At 41.4% G+C, this 19,324-nt stretch overlaps 1 protein-coding gene across 7 annotated transcripts in view; it reads right to left on the bottom strand.

The window, feature by feature from the left end:
* Positions 1-19,324, bottom strand: part of LOC145348976 (mitogen-activated protein kinase kinase kinase kinase 4) — a 315,280-nt gene that overhangs the window by 73,532 nt on the left and 222,424 nt on the right. For 4 of the 7 annotated variants that reach the window (XM_080197144.1, XM_080197146.1, XM_080197149.1 and 1 more), the window contains exons 13-15: positions 12,361-12,525; positions 10,318-10,404; positions 5,472-5,651 (exon numbers count right to left, since the gene is read on the bottom strand). In XM_080197144.1, coding sequence (XP_080053270.1) covers positions 5,472-5,651; positions 10,318-10,404; positions 12,361-12,525 — 432 coding nt within the window. The remainder of the gene's footprint in view (positions 1-5,471; positions 5,652-10,317; positions 10,405-12,360; positions 12,526-19,324) is intronic. The other 3 variants (XM_080197145.1, XM_080197148.1, XM_080197151.1) reach the window with 1 other exon arrangement.

Here is a 19,324-nt window from a genome sequence, read left to right as displayed (position 1 = left end):
GTCCTTCAGGGAATCAAGGGACATGGCAAAGATTTGGAAATGAAACCCAAGATCAGCTGTGATCACACTGAATGGCAGAAAAGGCTCGACAGATAGTCTATTCAACTTCTATTCTATTTCTTGCATTGTTAAATGGGGGACACCTAATTTTGATTACCCCACCAGGGGAAACACCCTCGCAACATCTACTCTCTCTCTCTCATTCTTCTAAATTCCAATGTATTTCTGCCCACCCTGCATAATCTTTTCTCATAAGACAATACTTTCAAACTCAGGAATCCCCAAGTGAATCTTTTCTGAACTCCCTCCAGTTTGTCTCTCTCAAGTAAGGTGTGGTCTTGTTAATACCTGTATCATTGTGGCAAGACTTCCCTACTTTCATACTCCATCCCTCTTAGAATAAAAACCAACGTTCCATTTGCGTTATGAATTACTTACTATAACTGCACGTTAGTTTTTATGATTCATGTACAAAGTCACCCAGGTCCTTCTGTTCAGCAGCCTTCTGCAGTTTCTCTCTGTTTAAATAATACTCTGCTTTTCTATTCTGCCTATCTTTAGCCCTTTGCAGAATTTTCATATCCTCTTCACATTGTGTTTGCCTTCTACCTTTGGACCTGTAATAAGTCTTCAGAAGCAGAAGTCCTTTCACCAAAATCCTTTATTTGCAATTCCAACAGCAGTCTACCTTCAAGAGTGCCAGAGGAACTGAAACTCCTAGTTAACTACAAGGAAAAGACTCACTGATTGGCCTATCAACTGACTCCTTAATCAGGAGTTCATATTCCAACAGGCCAACCTCAATGGCCTGACTGGAGTCATCACAGAATCATCTGTAAATTTGACTACAATCCAGCCAGTGCCCTCACACAAGACATTAATATAGATCATCAATAGTTAAGGCCTAGCGCTGACCCCTGTGACAGTCTACTAGTTACAGTTCGTCAAACATTTATTCCAACTCTGTTTCCATTAACAGCCAGTTCTCCATCCATTCAAACATATCACCTAACACCATATTGCCTTTGCAAAGTAAACAACGTGGCACCTTATCAATTGCCTTTTTGGAAATCGAAATAATCTTTACCTACTGGTTCCCCCTTATACACTCCTTTTGTTTCAAACAAAGAATTCTTTGAAGATGTAAGAAACTTTCCCTTTTATCCCTTTTCCCTTACATCAAACATATTGACTCTGCCTGACTATTATTAATTTTCTAAATGTCCTGCTACTGCCTCCTTGATTATAGAAATGAGTATTTTCCCAACAGAGACAGGAGGCTAATTGGCCTATAGTTGCCTGCTTTCTGTCTCTCCTTTTTTGAGCAGAGGCATTGCATTTGTAATTTCTCTACCTGCAGGGACCTTCCCAGAATCTTGGGAATTTTGGAAGATTACAACTAATACAGACATTATCTCTGCAGCCACTTCTTTTAAGACTGCCAACTGGTAGGTCCAGGACAAATGCCAGCTTTAAGTGTCTTTAGCATTTTCCTTTTCTTTAGTGACCATGATTGTTCTAAGTCCCTCCCTTCTTTCTGCCTCTTGATTTTCAACTACTCTTTGGGTGCTTTGTGCCTTTTGTAAAGATACAAAATACTTTCAAATCTTTGCCTTTCCCTCATTCCCCATTATTAATTCCCCAGTCTCACCTGCTAAGGGACCATTATCCAGTTTAGCTACTCTTTTCCTTTTTTATATACTCAGAACTTTTTACTGCCTGCTTTCGTGTGTCATGTTGGTTTTCTCTCGTACTGCGATTTCTCCCTCTTTTTATTTTCTCATCCATTGCTGGTTTCTAAACCTTTCCCAATCTTCCATATCCACAATCTTTGCAATATTGCAAATCCTTTCTTCAAATTTGATAGCACCCTTAACTTCCTTAGTTAGGCACAGATGGTGGAAGCACCTGTTGACTTTTTTCCTCAATGGAATACCTCTGTTAAAAGTTATGAAATGTCTTCTTAAATGTCTGCTCCTACATCTCCATTTGTAACTCCTTTTCCAGTTCACTTTGGCCAACTCTGTCTCCATATCCGTTATGGCTTTTTAAGGCACTAGTTATGGACCCAATTACCCCCTTTCAATCTACATGCAAAATTCTCTCATTTTATGATCACTCATACCTTAAGGATCCTTTACTACACAATAGCCTTGCAGCTTCCAGAATGTATTTTTTTTTAGGCAAGTGTCAGAATTCACTCTCCAGACTACCATTGCTAATTTGATTTGTTCAATCAACATGAAAAGTCCACTCTACAGTCCCAGCTTTATGATTCAGAAGGATATTGACCCAAACACAGTTCAGATGAAAGCTACCCCTCTCTTCCCAATATCGGTGCCAGTGCTGAACAAAGCCAAACCCATTTCTCACATAAGAGACCCATTTCTTATTTACCCTGTGGCAATTTGCTTGTGACGCAGGTAGTAATCCAGAGATTATTACTTTTGTGTTTCTGTTTTCTAATTTAGCCCTAGCTGCTCATACTTCTTTAGCCAAACCACTTTCATAATCCTACCTATGTCATTGGTACCCATATGAAGCATGACAACTAGATTCTTCCTGTCCACTCCAAATTCATCTGCAGCCCAGAGCTGTTATCCTGGCACCAGAAAGGCAACACACCCTTTTGGGCATGGTTTCAGTTGCAGAGAATCATATGAATCTCCCTAACTATACTGTCTCCTACTACATCCACTACAGAAAAGTTTAAGTTTAAGTTTAATAATTAGTTTGTAATTTGATTAAGGTAATGGTCAAGTCATTGAAAAATATCAATTAATGCACTTGATAGTCTGCTGAATTGTAGTCAGTAAGGGACACTAGAAAGTCAGATGACTAGGTTCCTGTTGAAATTGTGTAAAGTAAAACAATGGCAAGATTCTATAGAATTAGTCAGAGCTGGCTTAGTCTTTTTAACTTGTTCTATTGTAAATATGTACTAATCTCTGGCTTTGACTTTACATTTAAAGCTGAGTCCTGTAATCAGTTTTTGTACCTATTTTTTAATGAACCCACAACACTTATATTTTGTATCGACATTTTGCCACCTTAAGTTTGACACAACATCAATCTCTGGGCACTGATTTTTAAAAGTATCTATGAAGACTTTATGTAACCTCTGTAACTTTATAGTTTCTGTAAACCATGCATCACTCCGTACTCCTTTATTACATTTTAAGTGAACTTATACAAAACGCAGGCAGATAAAAGTTCTCTACAAGATTCATAGGCATCATTTAAACATTATTGAGCCTAAACAGTAATTGGTAGTGCTAGACATCACACACTCTTATCTTGAAAACGCAAACAGGGAAATTAAAAACAGACAGTGGAACTAGACTCATTATCTCATTGGAGAGCCCAAAAATTTAATAAGACAGCAGTTAACTCTACTAAAGAGAGATGGCCCAATACTTGAGCAATAAGTATAACTGACACATGGGAAACCACAAGCTGCAAGTTGCCCTCCAACTCATAGGCCATCTTGACATGGAACTATATTATCATTCTTTCATTGTCACCAGGTAAAAATTCTGGTACTCTTTCCCTTCAGCACTATGATAGACAGCAGTGATAACAAGGCAGGGTTCACTACTACCTTCTTGAGAGCAATTAGAGACACGCAATAAATGGTGACCTTGCCAGTGAAGCTTGTATATCACAAACAAATTAAGAATATAACCTTGGTGAAGAGGCTTTAGGAACCAACCACACTCATGGATTAATACTTTTCTAGACTAGGAGAGGGGCAGGGGAGAAATGGAAAAAACTGGAAAGAGTAAAATCTTCATATGGCATCAAACTGCTCAGCGCAATCCCTGATCTCTATGCCTCTCTGATTACAGCCAAGGAACTGACAGGTTACTCAACTGGCTTCAGCATTTTTGATGTAGAGAGGAGTGAGAACAAAGGGACAAATAATGAAGAGTCTGGCTCCTAATCAATCCACTATGGCTTAAACTGAAACATACATACAGCAGAGAGCTGTAACAATCACACATTTGAAAAGGCTGCTGGCTCTCAACTTCTAGTGAGGAAAAGAAATAGGAAAGTTTCTGAGAGCTGCTGTATGCAGTTTTGGTCTCCTTTTCTGAGGTAGGATGTTCTTGCTCTCGAGGGAGTGCCAACCTGATTCTGGGGATAGAGGAACTGATGTATGAGGAGAGATTGACTAGATTAGGATTGTTTTTGCTGGAGTTCAGACGAATGAGGGGGAATCTCATAGAGACTTAAAATTCTAACAGGACTAGACAGGATAGATGAGGGAGGATGCTCCTGATGGTGGGAGAGTCCAGACCAGGAGGCAGTCTGAGGATTCGGGGTAGACCATTTAGGATGGAGGCGAGGAGACATTTCTTCACCCAAAGAGTGGTGAGCCTGTGGAATTCATTACCACTGGAAATAGTTGATGCCAAAACATTGAATGTATTCAAGAGGCAGTTAGATATAGCACTTGAGGTGAACGAGTTCAAAGATTATAGGGAGAAAGTAGGATTAGGCTATTGATTGGATGATCAGCTATGATCATAATGAATGGCACAACAGACTCGAAAGGTCTCCTCCTGCTCCTATCTTCCATGTTTCTATAAACTATAAGGAAAAAAGAAAACATTTAATCCATATAGTGCCTTTTGTGACCTCAGGACATCTCCAAGTGCTTTACAGGCAACAAGATACTTTTTATTTGAATTGGTAGTTATTGTGGTTATGTAGGGAATACAGTTACTACTTTGCACACAACAATCTCCCACCAAAAATAATGCAATGAACTGATAATTTGTTTTTGTGATGTTGACTGAGGCATGGATATCGGCCAAGACACCAAGGTTTATCCCCTTTTCTTCAAGGTAGTGTCGGTGCTCTTTAATGTACATCTGTGAAGACAGCTAGGAATTTGGTTCACCATCTCATCTCAAAGATACCAGCACCAGAGTGCCAACATATATTTTTGCGTTTGTGTCTGCTCTCAGAGATCACAATGCTGCCAACTGAAACATGGTTCACACCAATATCCCAAATTGAACAGCCAATTTCAAAAGGGAAAACAGTAAAAATAAAACATCAAAAGGTGGAATTGGAGTGGGAAATTAATAATTCTTGCATGTACAGGTAAATTTCGTAGTTGTTTTGAAGGATTAATTATTTTCTAAACAGAATGAGCTACCTTTCATCTAAAACATAGGTGTTTTTTCCATTTTCCAGCAAATATATTCATCACAATTCAAACCTATCTGCTTAAAAATTAGGACAGTTTGATTAGAACTCCCTGATTAGGGTGCCTAAAAATTTTGTATTTCTTTATTGTTAACAGGTTTTATAGTTATATTTATTTTAGATAAAGTGGAAAGTAATGCAAGTTAGATAATAGCAAAAAAGTAATAGCTAATACAAAGTCTAAAATGACTACAAGTTAATTGTTTAGTCTCCTTTATTGCAGACAAACATCTGATGAACAGCACTTCTCTTACCTCTCTACTCCTATCTGTTGCTTCAAAGTGAGGTTTAGGCTCTGGTGCATGGTATGGTTTGTTTCTTTCTTGCTGCCTGTGGTCATGTTGGAGAGACAGAAGGTAAGCTTGCTCCTGTTGTAACTGGCGCTGCAATCTCTCAGCCTGTCGTTGTTCTTCCATTTCACGCCATTTGTACTCCTTTAAGAATATTGTAAATTATAATAACTACATTGACTATCAAGCTTGTAACATGAATAGTATTATAAATTCCACAAAAATAGCACATTCTTCGTAAAGGCTGAAGCACATCATTACACAACTTTATTGAAAAGGCACTTAAAGAATAACTTACACTAAAGCTATGAGTTTACAATAATTGCGAATATATTCTCAGTGTCAGCCCAATACTCCAATATTGTGATATCGCAATAGCAAACAGTTCTAAATCAGAACCACAGAATCCCTACAGTGCAAGAAAAGGCCTTTCAGCCCAACAAGTTGGCACTGACTGACCAAGAGAGCATTGTACCCAAGTCCCCCAACCATGCCCAACCCCAGACATTTACAATAGCAATCCACCTAACCTACACATCACTGGATACGAAGGGACAATTTAGCATGGCCACATGCCTAAATTTGTTCATGATACAAAGCTAGGTGGGATTGTAGGTTACGAGAAGGACACAGAGGGTACACAGTAATACAGACAGATTAAGTGTGTAAATAAGATGAGAGAGGAAAATGTTGAGAATGGCATTGAATTTGTAAATCTTGATAAAAACAAAATACTGCAGATGCTGGAATCTGAAACAAAACAGAAAATGCTGGAAAATCTTAGCAACCCTGGTAGCATCTGAGGAGAGAGAATAGAGCCAAAGTTTTGAGTCTGAATGACCCAAATGTTGGCTCTATTTTCTCACCACAGATGCTATCAGATCTGCAGAGATTTATCAATATTTTCTGTTTTTGTTGGAAATCTTGACGTTCAAGGGGATTTTTGTGTACAAGGAACACAAATTTAGCATGCAGGTACAGCAAGCAATTAAGAAGGCAAATGGTACATTGGCCTTTATTGCAAGGGGATTGGAGCACAGAATCAATCCCAGAATTGTCACAGTACAAGAGGACAATCAACCCATCATGCCTGCACCAGCTCTGCGAATGAACAATGCACCTAATGTCACTTCTCCAGCTTCTTCCCGTAATCTTGTACATTCTGCCTTTTCAGATAATCATCCAATCTATCCTTGGAGATGCCTCCATCACATTCTAAGACCATATATTCCAGACCTTAATCACAGAATTGTTGCAGTGCAGGAGGAGACCATTTGACCCAACATGTCTGCACCAGCTCACCAAATGAGCATTCTTCCATCTTTTCCCAATAAACCTGCATTCTTTCTTTTCAATTAACAGTCTAATTCCATTTTAAATGTTTAAATTGGCATCGCTTTCACCACGCTCTCAAGACAGTGTATTCCAGAACTTAACCACTCACTGAATGTAATTTTTTTTTCTCATATCACTTTCGTATCTTTTGCCAATTACTTTGAATCTATGCCTTCGCTGTCTCAATCCTTTCACAAGTGGGACCAGTTTCTTCCCATCCACTCTGCCCAGACCCCCTCATGATTTTGAATACCATTATCAAATTCCCCTTCAGCCTCTTGTCTCCAAGTAAAACAGTCCTACCTTCTCCAATCCATCTTCATAACTGACACTCCTCATCCCTGGAACCATTCATGTGAATTATTTCTGCAGCCTTTCCAATACCTTTACATCCTTCTTAAATAATGGTGCCCAGAACTGGATACAATACTCCAGCTGAGGCCAAGAACTATCTCACCCAAGTTCAACATAATTGCCTTGCGCTTGTGTTCCATGCCCCTATTAATAAACACTAGGATACTGTTTGCTTTATTAACTGTGCTCGCAACTAGTCCTGTCACCTTCAATGCCTTATGCACAAATACACCCAGGTCCCGCTGCTCCTGCACATCCTTTAATGTTGTACCCTTTGTTTTATGCTTTTCCATGCTCTTCCTACCAGGATGAATCATTTTACGTTTCTCCACTTCATCTGCCACTTGTCTGCCCATTCCACCAGTTTCGAAGTTCTATCCTATCTTCCTCATAGTCCTCAATCCATTCAAGTTTTGTATTATCCACACATTTTGAAACTGTGCCCTGTGGGGCACAAGATTTAGTTATTAACATATACCAGGAAAAGCAAAGATCCCAATATTGGCCCCTACATAGCTTCATTACTAACCTTCCTCCTGACTAAAATACCCCACTAATCACTACTCTTATATTTTCTGCCACTCAGTCAATTTCATACCAGTTTTGCTCCTGTCCCTTTTATCCAGTGAGCTATAATTTGCTCAAGTCTGCGGTGGGGTACTTAATCAAATGCTTTTCTGAAGCCCATGAGCACCACATCAACAGTATTATCTTCATCAACCTTCTCTGTTACTTCTTCAAAAACATTTCAGCAAGACACAATTGTCCTTAATAAATCCATACTGGCTTTCACTAATAAAATACGTTGCCCAAGTGACTAATCAATTTTATCCCGAATTATTGTTTCTAGAATCTTCCTCACCACCAAAAGTAAAGCAACCGTGGTAGCTGGGCTTATCTTTATACCCTTCTTTTGAATAAGGATGTAATATTTGCATTTCTCCAGTCCTCTGGCATGACCCCACAGCTCAAGATTTTTGAAAAATTAATTAGGATTAAAGCAGTTATGCTACATTTATACAGGACTCTGGAGAGACCACATCTGGAGTGCTCTGTGCAATCTTTTTCTCCATACAGAGAGACAGATAGACTTGCTTTGGAGGTGATACAGCAAAGGCTCACTAGATTCATTCCTGGAGTGAGGGGGTTGGCCTTTACTGAGAGGCTAAATAAACGAGAGCATATATTGTCCAGAGTTTAGAAGAACGGGGTGACCTGTGCTTCCACTTTAGTTGTGTCTGAATCACAGACTAATACCTGTATTCCGCCAACATATATGTGGCTAATGCTAGTTAAATCAGGTGTGACCTGCTGATACGGTAGCTCAGGTGATGAAAAATATAAATAATTGAAAGATGGGTCTTGAAGATGTCAAATGGGGCAGTCTCAATTTTCTTTGGTAGCTTACATCATTGTGGGGTTGTCCTTGGGGAGAAATATCGTTGATAAACATAAGAACATAAGAAATAGGAGCAGGAGTAGACCATCTAGCCCTTCGAGCCTGCCCCGCCATTCAATAAGATCATGGCTGATCTGTCGTGTCTCAGTTCCACTTTCCCGCCCTCTCCCCATAACCCTTAATCCCCTTGCCTATCAAAAACCTATCAACCCGCGTCTTAAATATATTTAGCGAGGCAGCCTCCACCACTTCAACGGGCAGAGAATTCCAGAGATTCACCACCCTTTGAGTGAAGAAGTTCCTCCTCAACTCCGTTCTAAACTGCACCCCCCTTTATCTTGAGGCTGTGCCCTCTAGCCCTACTGTCCTTTCTGAGCGGGAAGAGCCTCTCCACCTCTATCCTATCCATCCCATTCATCATCTTATATGTCTCAATGAGATCTCCCCTCATTCATCTAAACTCTAACGAGTACAAGCCTAGTTTATTCAGCCTCTCCTCATAGTTCAACCCCCTCAACTCCAGTATCAGCCTAGTAAACCTCCTCTGCACTCCCTCCAAGGCCATACACTATCTTAGAAGCAAATGGTCTTTGTAGTTTGGGTGGATGGTTACCTTGTTTTGTCATCATTGCCAAAGGGCACCAAGTCTTTGTTTCTGCCAATCTCCACCAGTTAATTCCATATTTTATAGAACATGAACAGTTTATTTTTCTCCTTCCTTTGCAGTGAATATTAAGGATGTAGCACCTATGCATTTCCCATTCTGATTTGTGCAGAAACGTTAAAGGTTTTGAAGGAATATGACAGGGTACTAGACACAAAGGTTCTTTCTGTTGGTGAATCTAGAACACAGGGGCACAGACTAAGGATAAGAGGCTGATCATTTAGGACTGAGATGAGGGGAAAATTTCTTCACCCAAGTCATATGACTGTTTGAAATTTTCTACCCCAGATATTGAATATATTTAAGGTTGAGATAACAGATTTTTGGCCTCTCAGACAATCAAGGGAAATATTTGTGGAATGGGCAGGCAATTGGAGATGAGGCCAAAGATCAGCTATGATCATAGTCAACGATGGAGCAGGCTTAACGGGTCGCATGATTCATTCTTATTATGATATAAGACCATATCCACTTTAGTTACCGAAATAACTAAATGCTTGCATTCTGGAATACTTCTGAAAATCACAAGATAATTTGCATTTACTCTCATTACTCTGTTCAATTTAAAGCTTGATGAATATGCACGACATGATTGAAATTATATCAATGAAGAACACAATTGTACTACTTAATTGAACACTACAGTGACCTGACCATACAAACCTCGAGTACAGCATTGATAGTTTGGGCAGAACAGAGAAATGTGGTTTAAGATTTTACTCATACATCACCATGATAAACCAGGCTTGGTGACATTTAATTATATATAAACAGCTTACATTTTCAACTATGAATTTTTCTGTGAAAAGAATTGCACTTAAAGCAATAACATTCATATAATACAGACAGTGCTAACATTTGCAGTATGCAGCACAGAAGTCTAAGTAGATGACAAATCATTGTCACATAATTCAATGACAACTTTCTATCGAGACTATTCTCTTGTGCTGTTAGACTATTATTTTAATTTCAACTGATTGATTAACTTGCTGTTAAATATGAGCATTGCAGCCCAGTGACAGCACAGAATTCACCAGCTTCATCAGTAAGCTACTTACCAATAACATGGCCTGCTCTTGGAGTAATTGCTGCTGGAGAAGTTCCAAATGTCGCTGCTCCTCTTCAAGCTGACGCCTGATGTATTCCTTTTGCAAAGTTACACAATAATGCATAAGTACTGTTTTAGTTAGAAATTATGTGTATTTACAGTTCATCTGAGACATTGCTTCTTTAACCTTGAATGAAAGTATAACAGGGCTTCATTAAACTCACACTAAAGACACTAGAGAAAAGGCGAGCATGGTTTCCATTTGTCATAAAAGGTATATATTAGACTATTTTGGAACAAAGTTTTAACATATTTGCATCTCCTCCCCATTCCCCCAAGAGCAGCCAAAAAAGCTGCAAGTCCACAAACTGTCAGTCAAGAAACCATCACAATCAACTTATGTACAACATCATTCTAATTCTATTGATAGATGTTTTATATGTCATGCTGATCCTCTACAAAAACAATAATTGATGTGTTGCAATAACTAGAAGCTCAGCCAATTTCACATGTGAAACATATAAGTAGTATGATTTAAGTCACCAAGACACCAAGGTCATTTCTATCATGATAATGTCAATGATTTGTAACAAGGCAAATAAAAACACCTGAATACATGATCAGGTCTACCACTTTGAGCACATCAACTTTCAAATAGTAGTTAATAACATGTCCTCAAAGCCAAAATAATACTGACAGTACTCAAGAGAATCATGTTGTAGCCACTATTTAAACATCTGGCATGCACTAACAGGAAAAGTTGAACTGACAAATTGCTTATGAATTGAATTTAACAATGCTACTCAATCTTGTTTTAGCTTAATTTGTTTCAAAAAATAGGAAATTTCTGATGTACAGGGTATAAGACCTCAGTCAAATTGTGCAGTTTTAAATCATCATGGAAGTAATGCTTCATTTGAATTTAACTGATTGCAGAGTTTTGAGATATGGTCATGGGTAAAAAAATTTCCAAATTCAGATTTTTGAAGTTTTAGTTTTTTTTAGTTTATTTATTAGTGTCACAAGTAGGCTTACATTAACACTGCAAAGAAGTTACTGTGAAAATTTCCTACTCACCACATCCCAGTGCCTATTCGAATACACTGAGGGAGAATGTAGCATGGCCAATGCACCTTATCAGCACGTTTTTTGGACTGTGGGAGGAAACTGGAGCACACAGAGGAGACCCATGAAGACATGGGGAGAGTGTGTAGACTCCGCACAGACAGTGACCTAAGTCGGGAATAGAACCCGGGTCCCTGGTGCTGTGCCACCATGCTGCCCATATTGATCACATCTACTCATTGTGATACAATTTCATACCCCATTAAACTTCAAACCAAAACAAAAAGTAAGCAAGACTTTTAATTCAAAGAATTGTACATTTTAGCTCTGATGCTACCTTTGATGTTAAACAACTCAACATAGACTTCATGGATGTGTATTGCTAAGCACTGTTAACTGGCAAAAGAGACAGGGAGAGCGCATTCATGAAAGGGAATGCATGAGAAGTGGAGTGAGGATCACAAAAAGCTAGGAATGGAACTTACTACCAAAATTAATCATGTCGTGCTTTTTGAATGTTCTCAGTTGTGCCATTGGATGCAGGAATGCATGAGGCTCACGTTCTATTCCATCACAATAGTCAAAAGAAATGGTCTCAGTTTACTTGTGATGTGGAGATGCTGGCGTTGGATTGGGGTGGGCACAGTAAGAAGTCTCACAACACCAGATTAAAGTCCAACCGGTTTATCTGGAATCACGAGCTTTCGTAGTGCTGCTCCTTCATCAGGTTGGACATTAACCTGGTGTCGTCAGTTTACTTGGATCTCTCTTACCAATCAATCATGTTGTAGCATTGTTGGCAATCTTGCAAACATTTATAGACCCAAACATTTGCTGAGAAAGCAAAATAAGAGGGAGAGATTCAGAATATCAAAGTCAGCATTTTGTTAAAATTCATCAATGACCCAATTCAAATACCATCTTGAAAATTATGCACACAACTTTCTTGGTCCAATATTAAGAAATGGAGAACAACAACAAAAATCACCTGCTCTCTCTCCACTCGCCTCTTTTCTTCTTCTGCCCTCCGTCTTTCCTCCTCTTCCTTCTTTCGGCGTTCCAGTTCCTCCAATCTTCGCTTTTCCTCCTGTTCACGCCTTCTTTGTTCACGCTCCTGTTGTCTTCGTGCTTCTCGTTCCCTTCTCTGCTGCTGCTCACGTAAAGAAAATGTTCACTAAGGTCAAAATGTTTTGCGACATTTACTCTAAACCAACTTTGTCACAAACAATGGTTTCAACTTTTTCTATCATTTCCTTCAATAGGTGACATATTTGTAATAAAAGTGCAACTTGCTATTGTGTCCTATACTACCGTACCCTTATTTGCAAAGGGCTGCTAAAACATTAGGCAAAATTGTAGTCATGTTATTAAAACACTTGCTTTAAAATTAGAATGTTTGGATTGTTTTAGTAGCAGCTGTTTGCAAGTAAGGGGTACTGTAGTATAGGACTCAGCAGTAAGGCAGAGGCCTGGACTAACTTTGGGGAGACAAGAGTTTATATCCCAATACATGGGTTGAAGAATTTAAATTTAGGGACAAAATAAATCTAGAAGACAATTTATTATTTGCAATGTAATGGTGACCATAGAAATATCCATTTTGTTATTATGATAATCTAGTTTCACTAACATTCATTGTAAGCTTTCTTCCTTTCAGCCAGGAAACCTGCTGTCATCCATTCTGGCCTATAATTGAGTCCAGTCCCAACAGCAACATGGTTGACCATAAACTGCCTTAAATGACCTAGCAAACCATTAATTTTTGGCAAAAATTGCTACAATAATAATAAAACAAGATGGGCTACCTGGCTTTGATTGGATGCTGAATTTGCCCATGACAAAGGCATACTTAGCCCAATCAAATCTGCAAAACCCTCCTCACTAACATCTGGGAACTTTGTGCCAAAATTGGAAGAGCTTCTCCAAATATTAGTCAAGCAACAGCCTGACCTAGTCTTACGTTATGAATCATAGACCACAACCAGCAAGGTTTACTCAAGGGGTCTATGGTGGCAGAGACCACTACTAAGTCCTTACGGGGATGAAGTTCCATCTTTACATTGAGGATGCAATCTCTTGTCTGGCATATATATAAAACGGATAAAACAACTCAAAATTGGATATATATGAGATGCTATGGGGTATTAGCAGTATTTTACCACAATCTGTAACCTCATGTTTGCACGTTCTTCACGCTTACTACTGCCATCAAAATCAGGAAGAAAACCTGCTTTAATAGTGTAAACTGTAGAATATGTCAGAAGCATCATCTGAAATACCTTAAAGAGGTGCCACCTTTCAGTGAAGCAACACAGGACTACATACATGTGAAACAGCAAACACAGAGCTGAGCAAGCCTACAATCAACAGATCAGAGCAAATGTCTGCAGTCCTGTCACATTCAATCATTAAGGTGGTGGGCAACAAGTAATGCGAGGAGAAACTCCACGAACATCCCTACCCTTAATGATCATTGAATTCACCATGTCAGTGCAAAAGACAAGGCTTTTCTTCAGGCAGGAAAGCCCCACGGATGATTCATCTCTCCAGCCAATTTGATTCATTCCACATGATAGAAGCGCACATGGCACAGCAAAGGTCTAGGGCTCTGACATCATCCTTGCTGTGGCGCTGATAGCTTGTGTTCCAAATCTAGCCTGACCTCTAGCCAAGCTGTTCAGTACAGCTACAACACTGACATCCAGCTAAAAGTGGAAAATAGCCCAGGCTGATCCCAACCATAAAAAGCAGCAAATCCAATCTGGCCAATTCCTGCCCTAATAGGCTACTCTCAAAATTATCTAAGTGATACAAAGTGCTGTTTACAGTGGTTAAGATCAAGTACAAGATCAAGCATCAGATCAAGCCCAAGATGGGATGCATGCCTTATCTTGTCAGCTTGGATCTTGTTTGTCTTCCTTGTGGGGACCATGAATTCGATTCAATTGGAATTTGAATGACTTTTTTAAGAGCAAGCAAGAAATGGATTTTCCCAGTCCATTCTGAGTATTGGCTTTGTAACTAAGGATGGAGAAGTAGCACTAACTGACCAATAAATAAGCAGGTTTTGTTCCTTATATTGTGGTCTGTTTGGATGCAGCTCCAAACTGAATTGGTCCGAGCATGGACAAAAGAATGAATTCCAAGACTGACGTGGGTGATTGTCCTTGACGTCAAGGCAGCACTTGTCAGACTTGCAAGTCACGCCTATCACAAAAGGGGACAGTGGCAGCTGCTTGAGGCCAAGCAACTCAGTCCCAGATTAACACTGCAGGAGTCCGTAACATTTGGACTTGGAAATGTATTAGAACTCCCTTTCCGTGCATTCCTTGAATCACATGGGCTATAGTGATTCAAGATGGTACCTCATCACCACTTCTTCGACTGGATTGGAGAATAGCCACTGTTGTGCCTTTGTTTAAGAAGGGTAGCAAAAAGAATCCAGGTAATTACAGGCCAGTGAGCCTGACATCAGTGGCAGGGAAATTATTGGAGAAGATTCTTTGAACATAAGAACATAAGAAATAGGAGCAGGAGTAGGCCATCCAGCCCTTCGAGCCTGCCCCGCCATTCAATAAGATCATGGCTGATCTGTCGCTGCTCAGTTCCACTTTCCCGCCCTCTCCCCATAACCCTTAATCCCCTCTCTTATCAAAAACCCATCAACCCGTGTCTTAAAAATATTTAGCGAGGCAGCCTCCACCACTTCAACGGGCAGAGAATTCCAGAGATTCACCACCCTTTGAGTGAAGAAGTTCCTCCTCAACTCTGTTCTAAACCGCCCCCCTTTTATCTTGAGGCTGTGCCCCCTAGTCCTATTGTCTTTTTTGAGCGGGAAGAGTCTTTCCACCTCTATCCTATCCATCCCATTCATCATCTTATACGTCTCAATGAGATCTCCTCTCATTCTTCTAAACTCTAACGAGTACAAGCCCAGTTTATTCAGCCTCTCCTCATAGCTCAACCCCCTCAACTCCGGTATCAGCCTAGTAAACCTCCTCTGCACTCCCTCCAAGGCCAAAATATCTTTGCGCAGGTGCGGCGCCCAAAAATGCACACAGTACTCCAGTTGCGGCCTCACCAATGCCCTATACAGCTGCAGCAAGACCTCCCTACTTTTATATTCAATCCCCCTTGCTATGAAGGCCAGCATCCCATTCGCCTTCCTGACCACCTGCTGCACCTGCAAGCTGGGTTTTTGCGACTCATGCACAAGGACCCCGAGGTCCCTCTGCACCGTCGCCTGCTGCAGTTTTTCACCTCGTAAGTAATAGTCCTTCCTACCATTTTTCCTACCAAAGTGGACCACCTCACACTTGCCAACATTAAATTCCATTTGCCATTTCCTGGCCCATTCGCCCAGCCTATCTAGATCCTTCTGCAGACTCTCCACACCCTCTGCACAATTTGCCGTTCCCCCAATCTTGGTGTCATCAGCAAATTTCGACACTCTACACTCAGTTCCCTCCTCCAGATCATCTATATAAATGGTAAAAAGCTGAGGCCCCAGCACCGACCCCTGGGGCACTCCACTAGTCACCATCCGCCAATCCGAATAGCACCCGTTGACCCCCACTCTCTGCCTCCTATTTGACAACCAATCTTCTATCCACGCTAACACCTTACCCCCAACTCCATGTCCCTCGACCTTCTGCAATAACCTCTTGTGAGGCACTTTGTCAAACGCTTTCTGAAAATCTAGAAAGACCACATCCACCGGCTCTCCTCTATCCACTGCCCTAGACACATCCTCATAGAACTCCAGTAAATTTGTCAGACACGACTTCCCTTTAATGAAACCGTGCTGCATCTGCTCTATCAAGCAATTCCCTTCAAGATGCCTCGCAATTTCCTCCTTGATGACAGATTCTAACATTTTACCTACCACAGATGTTAAACTAACCGGCCTATAATTCCCCGCCTTTTGCCTGGCACCCTTCTTAAACAACGGCGTAACATTAGCCGTTTTCCAATCATCCGGCACTTCCCCTGAATCCAGCGACGTTTGGAAAATAACCACCAAGGCATCCACTATCACCTCCGCCATTTCTTTCAGAACCCTCGGATGCATTCCATCCGGTCCTGGGGACTTGTCCACAATCAGCCCCTCCAGTCTGTCGAGCACCGCCTTTCTAGTAACAGTAATGTCATTAAGACCCTCCAGTCCTACCACCTTTCTATCGCTAACACCCGGCAAATTATTCACATCCTCCTCCGTGAAGACAGAAACAAAAAAGTTATTCAATACCTTAGCCATATCCCCATCCCCTACCACTAGGTCCCCTTTCTCATCCTCTAAAGGACCAACATTCACCCTAGCCAGCCTCTTCCTTTTTATATATTTATAAAAACTCTTGCTATCTTTTTTATATTAAGCGCTAGCCCAGCTTCATAGTTTCTCCTACCCTTCCTGATCAACTTCTTTGTCAATCTTTGTTGACATTTAAACCTCTCCCAATCCTCTTCTCGCCCACTACTCTTAGCTACTCTAAATTCCTCCGCTTTTAGTTTAACACTTTCCTTCACCTCCTTTGTTATCCACGGCTTATTACCTCTCCTCCTACTATCCTTTTTGACCATCGGAATAAATTTCCGTTGAGCACCAAGAAAGATCTCCTTAAAGATCCTCCACTGCTCCTTAACAGACCCTCCCTCCAACGCGCTCTCCCAGTCCACATTCGCCAATTCTTCTCTCATCCTACCGTATTTCCCTCTATTCAAACAAAGGACGCGTGTCCGGGAACCCACTTTCTCCTCCTCCATCTGCATCAGAAACTCCACCATACAATGATCACTCTCCCCAAGAGGATCCTTCACCACAAGGTCCCTAATTCTACCCGCCTCATTACATAGCACCAGATCTAAGATAGCTCGCTCCCTCGTCGGCTCCAACACACACTGTTCGAGGAAACTATCCCGGCAGCATTCCAAGAACTCTTCCTCGAGCCCCCCACGTCCAACATGGGTCGACCAATCAATATGCAGATTGAAATCCCCCATAACTACGGCCGTCTCATTCTTGCACGCCGCACTTATTTGCGCGTTAACAGCCCTTCCCATCTCCAGATCATTATTCGGGGGCCTATAGACGACACCCACCAGCGTCTTCCTCCCTTTGCTGTTCCTAATCTCCACCCACAACGATTCCACCCTCTGCTCCTTGGCTCCAATATCATCCCTTGCTACCACCGTGATGCTATCCTTAATCAGCATAGCTACGCCCCCCCCCTTTTCCCTCCTGTCTATCCTTCCTAAACACTTGATAGCCCTGTACATTCAGCTCCCAGTCCCTGTCACCCTGCAGCCACGTCTCTGTAATGGCCACCAGATCGTATCCATTTGTGTCGATCTGCGCCATCAGCTCATCCACTTTATTCCGAATGCTTCGTGCATTCAGATAAAGTGCTTTCATCCCAGCCTTCACCTGGACCCTATTTGTCGCAACGCCACCAACTATACTCACGCCCCCTACTCCCTCTATTATTGGGACATCCTCGGCCTCTTCCCTTACATGTACACTCTCCTTAACTTTAGACCTCGTAAGGTCACCTACCCTCACACCCTCCCCCCCCCTAATTAGTTTAAAGCCCTGTCTACAGTCCTCTTTACTCGATTCGCCAACACTCTGGTCCCAGCACGGTTCAGACCAACCCCATCCCTCCCGAACAGGTCCCACCTACCCCAATTACCCCAACGTAGTATTTACTCCCATTTGGAAATTATTGGACATATTAGCGAAAGGCAACATGGTTTTGTGAAGGGGAGGTCATGTCTCACTAACTTGATAATGTTTTTGGAGGAAGTGACGAAGATGATTGATGAAGGTAGGGCAGTGGATGTTGTCTGCATGGATTTCAGCAAGGCCTTGACAAGGTCCCTCATGGCAGACTGGTGCAGAAGGTGAAATCGTTTCAGATCAGAGGTAAGCTGGCAAGGTGAATACAGAACTGGCTCGATCATAGAACATAGAGGGTAGCAGTGGAAGGGTGTGTTTCTGAATGGAAGGCTGTGATAAGTGGTGTTCCTCAGGAATCAGTGCTGGGGCCTTTGCTCTATAACTCGTTTAATCAATACGTTTGTGGACAACACAACACAAAGGTTGGTGGATTTATGGATAGCGATGAAGACCATCAGAGGATACAGCAGGACATAGATCGGTTGGAGACCTGGGCAGAGAGATGGCAGGTGGAGTTTAATCTGGACAAAAGTGAGGAAATGTATTTCGGAAGAGAGGAGACGTATAGTAAATGGCAGAACCTTTAAGAGTATTGATAGGAAAGGGATCTAGGTGTTACAGGTACACAGGTCACTGAAAGTGGCAATGCAGGTGGAGAAGGTAGTCAAGAAGGCATACGGCATGCTTGCTTCCATCGGCTGGGGCACTGAGTTTAAAAATTGGCAATCCATATTGCAGATTTATAGAACCTTAGTTAGGCCGCACTTGGAATACAGTGTTCAATTCTGATTGCCATACTACTAGAAAGCTGTGGAGGCTTTGGAGAGGGTACAGAAAAGATTTACCAGGATGTTGCCTGGTATGGAGGGCATTAGCCATGAGGAAAGGCTGGTGAAACTTGCTTTGTTCTCACTGGAATGACAGAGGTTAAGAGCGACCTGATAGATGTCTATGAGATTATGAGGGGTATGGACAGAGTGGATATTCAAAAGCTTTTTCCCAGGTTGGGAGAGTCAATTACCAGGTGGCATAGGTTTAAGGTGTGAGGGGCAAGGTTAAAAGGATATGTACAAGGCAAGTTTTGTTTTTTTACACAGAGGGTGGTGGGTGGTGGGTGCCCAGAGCTCGCTGCTGGGGGAGGTAGTGGAAGTAGATACTACAGTGACTTTTAAGGGGCGTCTTGACAAATACATAAATAGGATGGGGATAGAGGAATATGGTTCCCAGAAGGGTAGGGGGTTTTAGTTCAGTCAGGCAGCATGGTCGGTGCAAACTT

Source organism: Carcharhinus amblyrhynchos, chromosome 10 (genome assembly GCF_965287045.1).
Source record: "Carcharhinus amblyrhynchos chromosome 10, sCarAmb.v2.hapA, whole genome shotgun sequence".
NCBI classification, from domain to species: domain Eukaryota; kingdom Metazoa; phylum Chordata; class Chondrichthyes; order Carcharhiniformes; family Carcharhinidae; genus Carcharhinus; species Carcharhinus amblyrhynchos.
This window is presented reverse-complemented; position numbering and strand designations above follow the sequence as displayed.